This window comes from Squalius cephalus, assembly GCF_949319135.1.
Source record: "Squalius cephalus genome assembly, chromosome: 15".
Taxonomy (NCBI): domain Eukaryota; kingdom Metazoa; phylum Chordata; class Actinopteri; order Cypriniformes; family Leuciscidae; genus Squalius; species Squalius cephalus.
This window is the reverse complement of record NC_137136.1, coordinates 22679426-22697544: the sequence shown is the minus strand read 5'-3', so window position 1 is coordinate 22697544 and position 18119 is coordinate 22679426. Positions and strand designations below refer to the sequence as shown.

Here is an 18119-nt window from a genome sequence, read left to right as displayed (position 1 = left end):
GTCAAATTAATGGTAGATTTGAGGGTAACAGGAGGGCAAAGAATAGCAAAGAATATTAGGCTCTTATACTTCCATTAGTAAGTATTCACATTGAAGATTCACTGAATTTATTCACTGAAAAGGGATAATTCACCCAAAAATTTCAATTCTGAAATTGAAAATTTCATCATTTACTCACCCTCAAGTTGTTTCAAACCTGTATGAATTTCTTTCTTCTGCTGAACGCAAAAAAAGATATTTTGAAGAATATGGGCATTCGTATGGAGCAAAAAAAAAAAATACTATGGAAGTCAATGGGGTCCATCAACTGTTTGGTTACTGACATTCTTCAAAACATCTTCTCTTGTGTTCAGAAGAAGAAAGAAATTCATGGTTTGGAACAACTTGAGTAAATAATGACAGAATTTTCATTTTTGGATGAACTATCCCTTTAGACGCCAACCAATCTTGGAATTCTTTGGAACTCTGTCTTCTTCACAATTATGGTGAGGAATGTAAAAAAACCCATGGCTGTGCTGCAGGCCTAATTAATGTATTTTAGTCAACAAGCCACTGTTGTTAAAGCAACATGAAAGAATGTGCAAATATTTGACATTTGACCATTTGTACAAATATAAGTCATCAGATGAAACATTCCAGTCCCCAGTGTGTCTTGTTACAAAGAAATAATAATAATAATAATAATAAAAAAAACATACATATAGGCTCAGCGTATAGGCCCGCAATTTAATTTTCTACATCCTCAGATGAGCTTTGGCAAATTATATATTTGTAATAGTCAATGACAATAATCAAAAACAATTATAATACAGACAAAATGTGATGTCTATAAACATTTATTTTAAATATGAAATTCTGCTAAGAAGGCACATTGTTATACCTTTGTTACATCCATGTAATTAGTCATAATTTCTATCATATTCTAGTCAATTTTATTAGTATTCAGAGTTTCATCTCAACTTTCTTCACAGTCATTCAAAGTGGTCAAAAAAAAGTGCAATTAACTCATGGCTGCATGCTATGTTGAACAGCTTTAATTTTGCTTAAACATTTGGTTTTTGTTACCATGCTAAAACTGTGGTAACTTAGTATTAGTCACTACTGTCATAAAAACTAAACATAAATAAATTGCAGAATGCTTCTGAGCTTTTGACATGGTTTAAAAATATCAATTGATTATGGTTTTACAGTTCATACAGTATTACATTTATTATGGCTTAACAATAACTGATATTTTGTTGCCTACAGTTTTGTGGGGTTTGGGGTACTTGGACAAAGTACTGGTTCAGTCCATGACTCAAAAGGAATTGTAGGAAGTGGTTAGCAGGTGGTTAGTGTGAGGGAGAATTAGCCCTGCCTCTGATCGGACTGTCAAAACCAAATATTGGTCACAGCAGAACTGTCAAACTAACTACAAGTTAGCCAGCCCTGGACTATTATGTTAGTTAGTATATAATAGCTGAATACAAACATTTTTAGAGAGCAAAAGGTGCGTTTGAGTCAGTAGTAGTTGAGTTTTAGAAAGTTAGACAAAACTTAGCTAATGTTAGTTAGATTGACAGACAGCTTGTCATTTTAGCTTAGCAATGACAGGGATGTGTTTATTCTACCCTCGTGTCATCCATGGGCTTTAACTGCTTAATAACACAGGTGAAAGCTTCAGATTTAAAGAGCACTACCGGGTAATTGTTAGTTTGTAAGGTTTGTTTATTTGGGCAGAAAGCTAACAGCAGATTAAGTTTAGCCTGCTAGCACCACCCGACTAACCACGAATCTGTTTTTGTGGGAATTATGAGCTCCTGTAATGTTTATGCAAGTCGCAAACGGAGGAAACCTGCCCAGAAAAGGTAATAAATCATTGTTTTACTAAAGTTGCTTAGTTAAACCTATACTCAGTTTACAGCACGGTCAGCCTGTTTAATATCTGCACCTAAAGCGGACACTTGACTATCGTTGCATAATTGTTCATGTATATAGTTTTTGTTACAGTAGGCTATTTCTTTATATAGTTATCTGCATATTTGTTCAATTTGACTCAACTTTGAGTGATGTTATCGATGCACTCTGTCCAAAATCTAACCAGACTGTGTTTGCGAAACTTTGGACGTTGTTTATAGTGCGTTCGACCGTGTTTTGTGCTTGAGCGTTTTCATGAACGATTCGTTCATTGCGTGTCACCTGGCAAATAAGCGATCCAGGATCAGGAGGTGAACTAATCATTTGTGCTTTCCATAATTTATATTTGTCTGCGTGAGTTCCTAAATCGGAATATTAAAAGAAATTATCAAAAACATTGCGCAGATATGAACGTGTTCGGTTATTTTGACTATTGAAAATATAAAATTGACCTCCACTTGAATGACTCAAAAAAAAAAAAAAAAAGAAAAAAAAAAATTGTTCATTGTGCTGAACCAAAAGTTCAAGTCAGTAAAAAAGGGCACATACATACACACACACACACACACACATTTTTTTTTCTATACTGTCATACTAATCTGAAAGTTACAGTAAAGCCGAATGTTTTCTCTTTTTTTTAGTGAAAAGCAGTCTCCTCCTGAATGCGTCAAATCGAATCCATCCAAACGACATCGGGACCGGCTGAATGGAGAGTTAGACAGGTTGGCCAGCCAGCTCCCCTTCCCACAAGAGGTCATATCCAAGATGGACAAACTCACCATACTGAGGCTAAGTGTGAGCTACCTGCGGGCCAAAAGTCACTTCAATGGTAATACATGTAAACCGAAGCTGCAGTTGTAACAAGTGTATACTAGTTGTACAATTGCTGACTGCATTTAAATGTATGGATGCTATAGTCCCAGGGGGTCCAATCCTGATCCCAGAGGACCAATGTCCTGCAGAGTTTAGCTCCAAATTCTCCAAAAATACATGCCTGGCTGGAAGATTCAAGTAATCCTGAAGACCTTGATTACCTTGGTTCAGGTGTGTTTAATTGGGATTAGAGCCAAATTCTCCAGGAGAAGGACTGGACACCCCTGCAATAGTCCCATCCAGTTTATGCATATTTGAAAGATTATTTGTTTATTATTTTGATGTATTTTCTATAAAATTCTGTCATAGTTTAGTATGTTGTGGAATGCATCCAAAGGCAACACTTTTTCTTCCTTAATGATTAAAATGAATAAGGACGTTTTTATACTGGCTGTTTAGTTCGAAAAAGTACCCGGATGACGTACTTCTTCCGGCAAGATTCTGAAGTGTGTATACGATAGACACTTTACTATCCCATGAGGCCACGGGAGAGGATTTATGAATGACAGTGAAGCGATGTAACTGACGCTGGTAGATCACATGATAAGGACTACATGGCGAATGTAGTACATCCAGAATTTCATTCATACTACACACACTCATATTATAGAATGTACTTTTTTAGCGGTCGTAGAGTAATTACTTATTTAAAAGTACCTACTCAAGAGAGTATGCGGTTTAGGATGCTACCTCGGACACACTTGTTCAGGAAGTAAAGTAACCTGCGCATGTGTTTTATCCGATGACAACGTCATCAACCAAACACACTTAGGAGATGACAGTTTGATGATTTACACTGGATACGAGCGAGGGTGTGTGTGCAGTGTAATTGCTCAGAGTGGCAAATGAATGACTCGCAATCAGCTTTCTCCTCAAAAGAGTCCATTTGCAAGCCTTCATGCGAAGCACATACAGTAAACGCAAGTGTTGTTCACTTTTGTTCACTTGGTTCACTTTAAAGCCTTAAACCACAATATATTCACCCGCATTCTGTTTTCTATCATGTGCTGTGCCCATTTGTGATGACGTAAGATGAACGCAAGAGGCTTTTTCCCTCAGCATTAAGATTTGGAAGTTGGACAGAGCAGTGCATGGAGTTCCTCCTTTTGTTTGTGATAGATTGAGTGCTTATCACAGGACATCCCGGTCTCTCAGCAGTTTTATCTCAGGATGACCCATATTTGGGTAACATAGGCTATGCTTTGATATATTATAATAATGGTCTGGAGGTTCTTTCTTCTATTGGGACAGATACTTTTTTCTTGCCGCTGTCCAAAAGTTTTACGTGTGTATGAATTCACAAAATTCAAGGCACATATTGTGCAATGTTGGCACTTGAAAATAGATAATATTGCGCGATATGTTGCAGTATGTAATGCATGGTCAACTGTAAGAATGAACCGATGGCCCGGGAACAGCACTGAACATTGCTGTTGAATTCCGTTGATTTAATCTAGCCAATTAATATAGATAAGAAAATTTTGTTGAAATTGCAAAATTAGCTTACAATGGGTTTGAAAGCTTTAAACAGATCATGCCATTGTGTGAATGAAGTGTGTATATGAATTCATAGATTTTAGTTACACTATATTTGTCAAATTTCCAGCTATTACTGCAAATCAAAGTCTTAATATAGTAAAAAGTCTTAATATAGTATTATTAACAATACTGTTAAATGAATATTAATTTCAAAAGTTTGAGCTTGCTAAGATAATGTTTTAATGTATTTGAAAGAAGTTTTTATTGCTTAAAGCATTTATATGATAAAAATAAAAATAGTAATATTGTAAAATATTGTTCCAATTTAAAATAAACATTTTCTATTTAATGTAATTTATTTTATATTTAATGTAATTTATTTTTTATTTTTCTGAAAACCATGCATGATACATTTTTCATGATACTTTGATTAATAGAAATGTAAAAAAAAATTTTTTATTTAATATAAAAAAATATTTAGTTATAATATATAGTATAATTATTGCATTATATATAGTATCATATCATATACTGTCACTTTTGATCAATAAAGCACCCTTGCTCAATAAAAGTATTAATTTAATCAGTAATAATAATAAAAAGCTTACCAACCCCAAACTTTTAAAGTGTATACATTTAAATATTATTTGACAAATAGAAAACATTTAGCATTGAAAATGTAAAATGTTGGCAGGGAAAGTACACATATCTGAACTACTGCCCTGATCAAACATATATTTCAAGTGTTAATAATTAGCCTGTTTAAAGTCACCTAGAGAATAGACTTTTAGAGAGTTTAAAGGCACACTATGCAAGATTTGTACCTTAATATAACAGCTTCGAAGTAATTTCGATGGTAAACGAACTCGTAGTAGGGCGAATCATCCCGATAGCAAAGCAGGGGGGGACGCCCCTGACAAAACCAGCAATGCAGGTTTGAGAGGTGGCTCCCCGCCAAATCTCGCGAGAATCGCGACTTGCTTTACGGCACAACGTCACATACATCAACAACATATGAAGCAGCCACTATGGAAGACACTAGCACGCATTTCAGACGTGAATCATGACAAAGAAAACGAAGAAAGCACGGTCGGAAGAGTCAAGGAAAAGAAAACGAGAAACTATTTACGACAGTAACGTTAAAGTACTCCACAGCGACTCTAGGGGTCACTGTTTGACAAAAACCGAAACTGCATAGTGTCCCTTTAATATCACAGTTCATTTAGTGCAGGGGTGCCCAATCCTGCTCCTGCCGATCGACTGTCCTGCACAGTTCATCTCCAACCCTAATCAAACACACCTGAAGCAACCAATTAACGTCTTCAGGATCACTTGAAAATGAAAGGCAGGTGTGTTTGATTAGGGTTGGAGATGAACTGTGCAGGACAGTCAATCGGCAGGAGCAGGATTGGGCACCCCTGATTTAGTGTATGCATGTGTTTCGGACGAGCCTTACACATGCTTTCAAAGATGCAGTTGTACATCTTTTTTTGAGATTTATAAAGGCAACAGTCCAAGTTTTGTTAAGCAAGAACCTGTCATGTAAAAAAATATCGTTTTACAGTTCCCAGCTTATATTCTTCCAATTATCCTGACCAGTTCAGAGGTGTGGTCAGGTGGTCAGCATTGAAGGGATTCCATGAGAAACAAGCTAAACAGGTGCGCTGATTGTTTCGTGTAATTACTCAGACTTTCTGGAGGCCATTGCAGGGGAGGGTCTGGGTTTGCGTGAGTAACTGAAATTGACTCGTTCTGACATTTTGACTTAGGTGAAAAGAGTTACGAAATGTTTGATAGTCATTGGCTCTAGCAGCAAACTTTGACCGGAGTTGCTGTGTAGCATCAAAGACCCTGCCAAGTTTTGATCATTTGAACCAGTGTGTGGGGATATTTAGGGTCAGACATTGCATGAGAAGAGTGCAGGAACACCAGTTGAGATATGATCTCAATGTTTTGCTGGCACACACTTCCAAAATTCAGGGGTTTGTTGACACAGTGACTAAGTAATGGCATCTAGTACGTGAAGACTGTAGATAGATCATTGTTCTCAATAGAAAAGAGTCAAGAGTACATTTTTGTGTCTTCTTGCCAGTGTTTTGGTATTGTGGAGTTATGTACAGTATAACATCTTGAAGAATTGATGTTCCCCACAGATACATTTTCAAAACAATGAATTAGTTAAAGGAGAACTCCGGTCAATTTTAACATTGAGCTCATTTTTTTGTACATTTGGAGTGCTGTCAATACAGAGAACAACGACAAAAATCGGTGTTGCCTACACCGAGTTATTCTATTTTTAAAATTTGCACCCTGTTGACTTCAATAGGGCAAGTAGTAAGCCTGCTTTTTAGCCTCTTAACATCCTTTAAGTGTCATTACAAGTGCACAGAAAATGTGAGTGATTCCTTCCGAGTGAACACGGGTGGATCTGACTGCAGTAGATGTTAGAGATATTAATAAAAACGAAGTTAATTCAGCCAGCGCTCATACCTTTGTTTACATTCTGTTTTCGGTGGAAGGCCATAGTAATCGATTGTCGAGTTCACGCGCATAGGTTTAGTTACCAATGATCACGCGCGTGAACTCGACAATCGATTACTATGGCGTTCCACCGAAAACAGAATGTAAACAAAGGTATGAGCGCTGGCTGAATTAACTTCGTTTTTATTAATATCTCTAACATCTACTGCAGTCAGATCCACCCGTGTTCACTCGGAAGGAATCACTCACATTTTCTGTGCACTTGTAATGACACTTAAAGGATGTTAAAAGGCTAAAAAGCAGGCTTACTACTTGCCCTATTGAAGTCAACAGGGTGCAAATTTTAAAAATAGAATAACTCGGTGTAGGCAACACCGTTTTTTGTCGTAGTTCTCTGTATTGACAGCACTCCAAATGTACAAAAAAATGAGCTCAATGTTAAAATTGACCGGAGTTCTCCTTTAATTACATGACTGGGTCAGTGACACAACGCATTTTTATTGATTTATTTTAATTTATTCAAAACTATATTTAAAATGCAATTGATTCCTAAAGTGGCTTCAATACAGCTATTCTATGATGAGCATGGTTTAAATTTCAATTAAAATTTATATATTATACATACATACATACATACATAATATCTAAATTAATTGAAATGGAAACCATGCTCAGCATAGAATAGCTGTATTGAAGCCACTGTATGAATCAATTGCATTTTAAATATATTTTTCAACAAATTAAAATAAATCAATAAAAATGCGTTGTGTCACTGACCCAGTCATGTAATTAACTAATTAATTGTTTTGAAAATGTATCTGTTGGGAACATCAATTCTTCAAGATTTTTATACTGTACATAACATAAGTTAAAAAAAAGTAACTTAAAAAAATTATTTATTTGAAAAAGTTTTTCAAAATCATATGAAACCAATACGAGTAGAGAACAATTTAGAACTTGGCACATGCTTTTTAAACTAGATTTTTTTCTTTTCTTTAACATGGGCTCTCTTGTTTGTTATTGACCCAATGTCTGTTGAGACCTCTCATTGCCATTGCATGTCATAAACCACTATGTGAGCAAACCTTTCATGGCTCATGTGTGCCAAGCACAAGTATTTTTCAACCATTGACTGTGTATTGTTAAACCACTGGGCATTATGATTTGCTTTCACTTTTTGGTTGTTCAGTGGCCAACAGCTCTGTGATATAAGTTACCATTGTTATACATTTATTCATGTTTCTCTCTCACTATCATTATTACTGCTTTCTAATGCAGGAAGTTGTGCTGTTGTTTGATTATGCCTGATTAAGTGCCCTCACATGACATTAAATATTGTGAAAGGTTACCCATAATTTTCTCATCATGTCTTTGTTGAAGAATTGGTATTATCTGTTTTAACTATTGTGCAGAGCTTCTTGCTTTAATGCTTGTTTGCTGTTGCAGTGACCCTGAACTCAAAGAACTCCAGCCAACTAGCAAATAACACTAAACCACAAATTCAGGAGCTTCCAGAGGGAGAATGTTTACTACAGGTGAACTCACTGCTAGGAAACATTAGTATTTTAATTCAAGCACATAGATCTAGACAAAAACACAATAAAATTGATTTAGAATTCTATTAGCAGTATAACTTTATCTACCTACGTTTTTTTACAGCTTATAAATGGCTTTGTGTTGGTGGTCACCTCCAGTGGCACGATCTTCTATGCTTCCTCCACCATTAAGGACTACTTGGGGTTCCATCAGGTTCGTATTGGTTTGCATATGTATTGTGGGGGTGGAAGAAACTGCAGCCCAAAGGGTTTATTTGTAGGGGCTAAATTGGACCGAAATGATCTGGATTTACATTATAGCAACTTCTCTTTAAAAAAGAATAGGGCTGGGTTAATAATATCAGTTTCTCGATTTTAATCAATTCTCATTTTGATCAACCAATATTAATCCTTAAATCCCAGAAATCATTATTTTATTCTATGCTGTCTTCAGTTATCAGACTTTCGAAGCTTTCAAATTCTGTCAGTTATAATAAAATTCAAACAATTAATACCGTTTTGATTGTCTTTAAAGTGGTGTGACGGGTCGCTGTAGCCGCCTCAGTTCAAACGGCATGTGAACCGATCATCTCTTCCTGTTTAATACTAGTTATAGCATAAACATGAAATAAACACAAAATGACACAAACATGAATATAGACGTCAATAAAAGCTTGTAATCAATGTCACGTAACAATATATTTACCTCAGAAAAGCCATTCAATGACACATTTGCTTGATAGTTAGGTAGAAAAATTAACATTGAGCATTTTGCTAAGTATATGCACTATATACATTTTTTTTTACTTAACTTGTAGTTCTTCAATGTATGAATACATTTGCATAAAAACAAGTTTAGGAAAGCCACCATTTAAATAAAAAACGAATTGGAGTAGAAACTGGAGAAATCTGAGTTATTATATAAACGGCCTTATGTTCAATTTAAATATTTGTATAGTGTATTTTTTTCCTTTAGATACATTGACATGTAGTGTACTTGATATTAATCGGTATCTGTCACAGTTGGGTTGAAAATAGAGATGAGTAAAGGATCTAAATGCAGCAGTTTTTCGTATATTTTACAAATAACTAAGGAACTAGGAAACAAGAACACGTTCAAATTGAATAACATTGAATTGCATTTAATCGAATCGCAAGATTGTGAATCAAAATTGAACCGAATTGTGAAATTTGTGTCAATGCCCATCCCTAAAAAAGTACAAACAAAAATATTGGCAATTTGTTTGTCAGTCCAGTTTGTTCAAATTTCACCTATCCAAGTTTTTGTTTAATCCACTGCACACATCCCTCATCAATTTAGTGAATCTACTCACTCGAAAACTCACTCAAGGTTCATTACATTAAGAATTATGGACCTGATTTTATCACCAGTCTTTTTAAATCCCTCATAGCAGCTTTCTAATTTATTGTGTGTGAAATTACAGCTTCTTCCCACAAATGTGATTCTAAAAGCACTTCCTCACCGCAATCAGAAATCAAGCTGTAAACAAATACCAACTTGAATTGAATTGTTTTGCCAGACAAAGCAGGCTGTGAACAAATTTAGATAAAAACAGCTTCATTAGAGGTTGAGATTGCTTAGACATTTACCATTTGTTTTTTTTCTTCAGCATTTAGATTCAGATTTCTTCATAAATTTGGTACCAGCTGTAATGAGCAGCTGTGAAACTACTTGCAGTAAAACCGATGTGTTTGGTTTGCAGTCGGATCTCATCCATCAGAGTGTGTACGAGCTCATTCACACTGAAGACCGGGTTAGGTTTCAGAAGCAGCTCCACTGGGCACTCAACCCCAGCTGCACTTTAGACGCCGGACAGCTAGTGCAAGGTAGAAAATAAGTTAACTAAACATCTTTCCAAGCAGACCATGAGCAGACCTGAGCATTGTGCCTGGACAACTAAAACATTCTGTCCCCATTCCATCAACACAAAGAGTCAATGAAGATGGGATTGCATTTGTCTGCAAAAAAAGTTTGACAAAGTCTGTCCATTGTGACAGACATCCTAGTTTACAATCTTCATTAAAAAATAAATCCACAAATAACATGATTTTAAAACAACAAAAGCAATACATTTCAATTAACTTCTTCACAATGGGTCTGAAACATTGTCATTAATAGCTAACAATTTGTCAAGGTATCCAAATGTTTTTTCTTAGAATAACAAAGAAGTTTGTTACAGACCATGTTTTTAACCAACAGCTCACTTGATTTCAGACAATCTGAATATTTCATGAATAAGATGCTTTTCTGTTATATATGCTCTGAGGATTCAGGTTCATATGTGTAACCGCCTCTTATAGCTGGTGTTCAAAGGCTGTGCCAGTTTGCTCTGGTTACAGATTGGGCTTTTTATTCTCAACCAAGCTGGGTCGGTTTTCATCAGATCTAACGTTTGCAATTTGGAAGGCCTGTCATTGTTATACACATGACAGCTGTGTCAGACAGCACACACACACACACACACACACACACACACACACACACACACACACACACACACACACACACACACACACACACACACACACACACACACACACACACAGCACATCCAGCTGCACTGTAAAAAATTTCTAACCCTCCCAAATAAAAAAATTCAAGTGACCGATAACATCTAATTTTTTCACTTGGCCCAAGTGAAATTCTGTAAATTATCAAATTAAATTCACAGATTTTCACTTGGGCCAATTGAAAAATTTAGATGTTATCGGTCACTTGAAATTTTTGATTTGGGAGGGGTAGAAATTTTTTACAGTGTGTCAGCAATGACACTACCTACGAGTTATATAAACATTTACACTGCCACCAATGCATTATTAACCTTTTCTATGTTATATAATCTTAGAGAGTTTTGTATTTAATTATGCTTTTCTCTATATTCAAGTTTAAATGCACTTGCTTTGCTTTTGTCAAGCTTCCCAGGATTCACCACTGCCTCACACGTACTACAGGCCAGAGCAGTTACCGCCAGAGGACTCCACCTTTCTGGAGCGAAGTTTTGTTTGCCGGTTAAGATGTCTCTTGGACAAGTCATCTGGCTTTCTTGTAAGTTGAAATGATAATAAATAAAAAACTAAAAAGCTTTTTGGTCACACTTTATATTAGGTGTCTTTAACTACTATGTATTTACATTTTAAAAAATAATTAACACTTTATTTTACAGTGTCCATGTTACAGATGTTACATGTACTTACTATAGTAATAACAATAAATTATGCATAATTACATGCAACTAACCCTCAACCAAATCCTAATCCTACTCTAACCCTATAGTAAGTACATGTAGTTAATTAATATGACTCAGTACTTAAATGTATAATTACATTGTAACAATGACACCTTAAAATAAAGTGTAACCAATAATTGTTTGGTACTATGTAGTTATTGTGTTCATGTTGTATTTTTTGCTCTATTGAGGTGGTATACGAGTAAGGTTAGAGAAAGGTTTAGTAGTTTGGGTAGGTTTGAGGTGTAAGGGAAGGGTCATGTATTCACATGTAAAAACATGTATACAATAAGTGCATTGTATCAAATGATTAATTAAAATTTGAGTACATAGCAGTTAAAATCACTTAAAGACCATATTGTACTGTAAGGGGATTTACAGTCAAAGACCCAGAACCAGAAATGATTAATTAAGACAAGAGTCAGAATTATAATAAATGAAAGAAAATTTTTACTGAAGATAGTTTGCAGTTTCATTAGCAGAAGTCAGCTTCAAGACTCACAAGGTGATAATCCGGATGTACATCACAATATGGAAGAAAAGATCTGTCGCTATTTCCATTGCATCTCATAGCTCAAATGACAATTCTCCAAAAAATGCATCATCTCCTCATATTGGTTTCAAAGAGAGGTTGGGGAAAATTAGCTGAATGCTGTGCAATGTATTTACATATGGTCGAATGTGTTAAATAGATGGCTTGTACTTTTATAGGCCATGAACTTTCAGGGGCGTTTGAAGTTCCTGCATGGGCAGAATGAGAGAACAGCAGATGGCAAACCCATCCCTCCTCAGCTGGCCCTGTTTGCCCTGGTCAGCCCTGTGCAGCCTTACATACTGGAGATCCACACCAAGAGCTTCATGTTTGAAACCAAGCATAAACTGGATTTCACGCCCACCGCATGTGACCCAAAGTAAGACATATTAGCCCCTATCAAGTGTGAAAAAGCTTGTGGTTTTGTTTTCTGTTCACTTCAGTTTGTTTCATTTGACTTGTAGTGGCATCTTTATCTCCTTAGATTTGTGATAAAAAATATTTATTTTTGTCGTAAACAATAATTGGCCCTTAATTTGGTGCTCTTATACCATCAGTATCTCTCACTTTCAAAGCCATGTTTTTTTTTTCCTCCTCCACAGAGGAAAGATTGTTCTGGGCTACACAGAGGCAGAACTGTTTTACCGCGGCTCGGGCTATCAGTTCATCCATGCAGCAGACATGCTGTATTGCGCCGAGAACCACATGCGGGGTAAGACTCCTTTTATCACAAATGGATAAAGAAAACACACTCACCTCACTCACGCTGGGTTTCAACATTGATGTGTCAGAGGGTGGAGATCTAACTGTTGTTGAAATAATTGTATTGCTCCTAAAAGTACGAAAAGACATCGTAATCCTCATGAATCGAGCGGTTTAATCCAAGTCTTCTGAAGAGACACGATCACTTTATATGATGAGCAGATTTAATTTAGGCTTTTATTCACATATAAGCATTGATCAGTGCAGATTTAATAGGCTTTTATTCACATATAAGCATTGATCAGTGCACATGCGTAGATAGAGCACAGCAAATATGGCAAACAGAAGCTCAAATGTGTTTGTTTGATGTGCAAGAACCAATGACAAATCTACATATACCATATACATAAATCTGAAATTAATCTTTTAAAAGGGGACTGCTAAAAGCATATACTTTTTTTTATTATTAATGGTAGCAACATAGTTGCTGATTATTTAAATTAATTTAATAATTTCTCTCCCCTGCAGCGATGAGGACGGGTGAAAGCGGGTTGACTGTTTTCAGACTGTTGACTAAACAGAACCTCTGGATTTGGGTACAGTCCAACGCTAGACTTGTCTACAAAAACGGGCAACCAGATTACATCATTGCCTCTCAGAGAGTCATCACGTATGCCTTTATTTGTGTCTTTGTGAAGTTGTCTCTTTTTGATATTGAATATCTTATGTTTTCCTATGTTGTTTTATTATGAAGCAGTATTCATAGCAAAAGGTAACCACAGATAATTTAATCTTAGTTGTAATAATTGTAGATACAACTGTATACCTTAAAGTCCCCCTGTAGTCAATAATTGCATCCCTAGAAAAAAATCTCCATGCCTTAAAATAGCTTGAATGTAGCTCTACACCCGTGCTTCATTTAGTATACGAGGTTCTTTGAATATGCAAATTAGCCCTGCCTCCACTCACTCACACCAGCTCAGAGAGCCACTCGTTGATGATCACACATTGACATTATTGGTTACAAGTTAGTTTGTGACATCAGAAACACCAGCGATTTCAAAACGTGTTTTTGAGACTGTCTTTGGTTCACTGCAGTTTTAGGAGAAAATACTCAGCAATGGTGTTTTATGCTGACTTATGACTTTTCACATGTTTTGTCTTAATGAAGTTCCTAAACGCAAGTTAGGGGGGAGTGAGCCCATCTAATCTTTCAATCAACAGCCTGAGTATATAAGCAGCCGCTTACCTCTCTCTAGCATCAAGCTGTTCCAGTATCCCTCCACCTCCCCAAACTCCACCTTCATCTCCGGTACCTTGCCCTTCAATTATCATATCCTACATTTAGCCACTGGGGGGTATATCAGAGCTCGAGTTGAAGCTGCTTCATCGAGCCCCTCTTCAGTGGACAGCAAGCCAAATAAGTTTAACCTAATATCTGAAAGATTTTATGGGCAAGCAAACTCGTTAAAAGCATATTAAAAACACCAATAAGACATATAAACAACATTTCACCACAGGGGGACTTTAAAGTCAGCATGAAATTAAAATTCACCCTATTTATTATTTAGTTATTGATCTTATTATGTACGATTCAGCCATGCATTTAAAAAAAAAAAAAAAATTACCCATAATTTTTAGTCGTGATGAAATGGAAGTAGCAACAGATCTTTTCTTCTGTATTGGGGGATGTGTATCTATAGTCAGCAAAGTGGCAAAACAGAAACCTAAACCCTATGCTTATTTTTGCTGTGTTGCAAGCACTTTTATTTCTTTAATATGTTTCTGTTGGTGTCTTGCTTGAGAATGAGTCATTCTGTCTTCTGTAGGGACGAGGAGGGTGAGGAGAACCTGAGAAAGCGTGCTATGATGCTTCCCTTCAGCTTTACTACAGGAGAGGCTGTTCTCTATGACATGAACCTGCCCAGATCTCTGGGTAACACCACACCTTCTGATCCCACTGCTCAAGACAACAATAACCAACTCAGAACCACTGGAACTGTAGACCCTGACTCCCTGCTGGGCTCCATGCTGAAGCAGGACGAGTCAATATATGTGTGTTCTGCAGATAAGCGCTCTGTGTCGGAACAGGCATTAGCGAATGAGGATCTTGGTGGGATCTTTTCCAGTAACTGGCACGAAAGTGTTACGTCACTCTCTGAAAGCTCTGTGTTCAAACAAGAACCAATCGTTGGCTCTGGAGGAGATGGCAACTGTGAGATACTGAACTTCATGCGTAGTTTAGGTATCAGCCCAGAAGATCTGAAGTCCCTACAACAAGACGAACTGTTCCTCAGGATTGACCTTGATGGTCGAAATGACGTGGCAGACCTCACAGATGGCATCTTGTCCTATGTGCAACAGTCTCTCGGGACGAAGACGGACAGTGTAGGTGATGTCCAGGACAATGTGAAGGAGAAGTGTCTCATCGGGAAGCCTACTCAGACCTTCACACCTTCACAGCAAGCTCCAGTGTTAATCCCAGAGGATTCATGTGATCCTCTCACATTAGTACCTCAGGAACAACAGATGACTTTTACTATAGCACATCCTGAACCAAAGACACAACACTTCACACGGATACAACCTCACACGGAACTGAAGGCTGCTGCAGATCTCCAAAACAATCCTCAAGGACATCAACACTCAATGTATCAACCATACAAAGAGACTGGAATCTCACAATGCAAACTTTCACACATTACAATCCAAAAACACCAGGTTCAGACGACGAGCCAACAGTCACGGTGCTCACACCTTCCAACTCTGGATCAGCAGGTGTGTAAAACACTCAAAAATGCTCAGGTTTGTGGAAACCTCACTGAAGTTCTAGCCAGTGACACACTGCAGGTTCCTCCCCTCCTCCAGCCAGAGCTCCAGCAGCCTGGATGCTTTTACCTGGAGACACCTCATGTGGATCTGAAACACCCTTACAGAAACCATCTAAGCACTGTGTCCATCAGCTACTCCCAGCAGCTCTCTTCACCTTATATCACTGCTGGTGACGCAGGCTTGAGCGAGTTCACGGCTCAGGACATCGAGGAGCTGCTCAATGGCCTGGATGGTGATATGGAGAGGAAGAGGTACTCAGGACAGGATGAAAGAGTAGGTTTCCGACCAAGCCTGGATCAACAAGCTTACATAGGCCAGGTTAGAACCAAACCACTCATGTGTGGTTTACCTATCTTAACTCTTAAAAATGAAGGTTCTTAATTGGCATCTATGGTTAGATGAGGAAACTTTTACATCAATGGATCCTTTCAATTGCACAAAAGGTTCTTTATAATGGACTTTAATTTTTGCATAATACATTGCAGCATCACCTTTTTTTCTCACAATGTCTGAAACGGTTTGATGAAGGATTTGGTCTCTGTAAACCCTTCCTTTCCGAGAGCGTCAGCTGGCCTAGTCTGTTGTGATTGGTCTACCACTCACAATGTGTGTTCAGAAACAAAACGGCCATTACCATATCTGAATTTCATAGTACCGTCCTTTACTGAATTATACTTTACTGTAAATGTAAAATATTCCATCACTGTAAATAGTGATAACTGTGAGTCTTTTTGAATAGTTCATTATAAAGACTGGCTCAAAAGTATCATTTTGCTCATATATATTTATACATAATTGGGTTTTTTTTTTATTCACTAAAAAAGAACATAAGAGGCATTTGTTCATAAATTAGACTACATTGGTCACGCTGTATGTTATTGTTTGCAATAATCTTTTGCTGTGGGCCTATAAAATCGGTACTGGAAAAGATTAACTTTGGGATTTTAGAATTGACATTTAGATAATTAATCATACTAAAATCCTCTCTCTAATCAGTTTCAGAATGGAGGCCACACAAACTATACAATGGAGAGTAACACGGCACATCTCGCACAACATCTCGGCCAGTGGCAGAACTAGAACAGACCACTTCCAAACCTGTCTTTTGGAGGATAATTGGAGCTTACAATCATGAAAAATAATAATAATAAAAAAGGTGGAGCTTTGTTCCTACCTATTAGAGGTCACCATGCTCTGAGCTGTGATGATCATTGGCTGTCATGATGGCAGCTGTGGGTCATAATGCCTGGGCCAGAAAAGATCACCAGTAGAATGCAGGATGAGGAGGACGAAGCAGAAATTGGGGTGAAAGAAAGGCTGAAAATGGACAAAGAAAGGCACAACTGTCTTGTGGCTCACAACCACCAGCCCGTTTGGATCAGCTAGATATAAGAATCTGTGGCTTCCCTGTTAAATTAACAGTGCTGTCACTGTGCTTTGATAAATGTCTCTTTAAATGTCTCTCATGAGATGTTGAAAATCTATTGGCCAGTGAAAAATGTGCCCTAAAGAAATATATATATATACAGTGTGGACCAAACAAGCCTTGGTTTTTCAAATATGTAATAACGTTTATTAAGTTGGACAACATATCTATCTAATTTGCAGTTCTTTACATGCTCGCTACTTGTTTCCTCTTTAGATTAAAGTACTTCTGAAAAAAATGGGTTGAGATGGATTTCTTGTGCTCACCAAGGCTGCATTTATTTGATAAAAAATACAATAAAAACAGTAGTATTGTAAAATATTATTACAATTTAAAAGAACTGTTTGTTTTTTCAATATATTTTAAAATGTAACATTCCTGTGATGGTAAAGTTAGATATCTGTGGATCTGTTTTTCCTAAAGTTGTTGAGTCCTGCAATCCTTTAAGTTTGTTCAACTTGCATCTATACCGCTGAGCCAAAACATTATGTCCACCCGCCTAAAATGCCGTTGGTCCTCTGTGTGCTGCCAAAACAGCGCCGACCCGCCGAGGCATGGACTCTATAGGACCCTGAAGGTGTCCTGTGGTATCTGGCACCAACACGTTACCAGCAGATCCTTCAAGTCCTGTAGGTTGCGAGGTGGAGCCACCATGGATTGAATTAGGTGGTCCAGCACATCCCACAGATGCTCAACTGGATTGAGATCTGGGGAATTTGGAAGCCAGGGCAACACCTTGAACTCTTCATCTTGTTCCTCAAACCATTCCTGATCAATGTGTGCAGTGTGGCAGGGTGCATTATCCTGTTGAAAGAGGCCACTTCCACCATGGGAACACCATTGTCATGAAGGGGTGTTCCTGGTCTGCAATAATGTTTAGGTTGGGTGACACGTGTCAAATTTACGCCCACATGAATGGCCGGACACAGGGTAACCCAGCAGAACATTGGCCATAGCATCAAACTCCCTCCACCGGCTTGTCATCGTCCCACAGTGCATCCTGGTGCCATTACTTCCCCAGGTTAATGGCCAACATGCACATGACGGTCCACGTGATGCAAAAGAAAACGGGACTCATCGCACCAGGCAACCTTCCTCTGCTTTAAGGTCCAGTT

At 37.4% G+C, this 18119-nt stretch overlaps 1 protein-coding gene across 2 annotated transcripts; it reads left to right on the top strand.

Annotated features, from left to right (window-relative positions):
- The first annotated feature begins 1333 nt into the window (after window positions 1-1333).
- Window positions 1334-17328, top strand: ahr1a (aryl hydrocarbon receptor 1a). 2 transcript variants are annotated; one of them, XM_079894094.1, is made up of 11 exons: window positions 1334-1847; window positions 2538-2725; window positions 8176-8264; window positions 8389-8478; window positions 9989-10112; window positions 11201-11331; window positions 12224-12423; window positions 12647-12756; window positions 13275-13416; window positions 14576-15896; window positions 16575-17328. In XM_079894094.1, exons 1-11 carry the CDS (start codon window positions 1792-1794, stop codon window positions 16656-16658), a joined length of 2535 nt encoding a protein of 844 aa, XP_079750220.1. In that variant the 5' UTR covers window positions 1334-1791; the 3' UTR covers window positions 16659-17328. The 2 variants fall into 2 exon arrangements, with proteins under 2 accessions (XP_079750220.1, XP_079750221.1); XM_079894095.1 differs by having other exon boundaries at window positions 1356-1847; window positions 14576-15851.
- The last annotated feature ends 791 nt before the right edge of the window (window positions 17329-18119 follow it).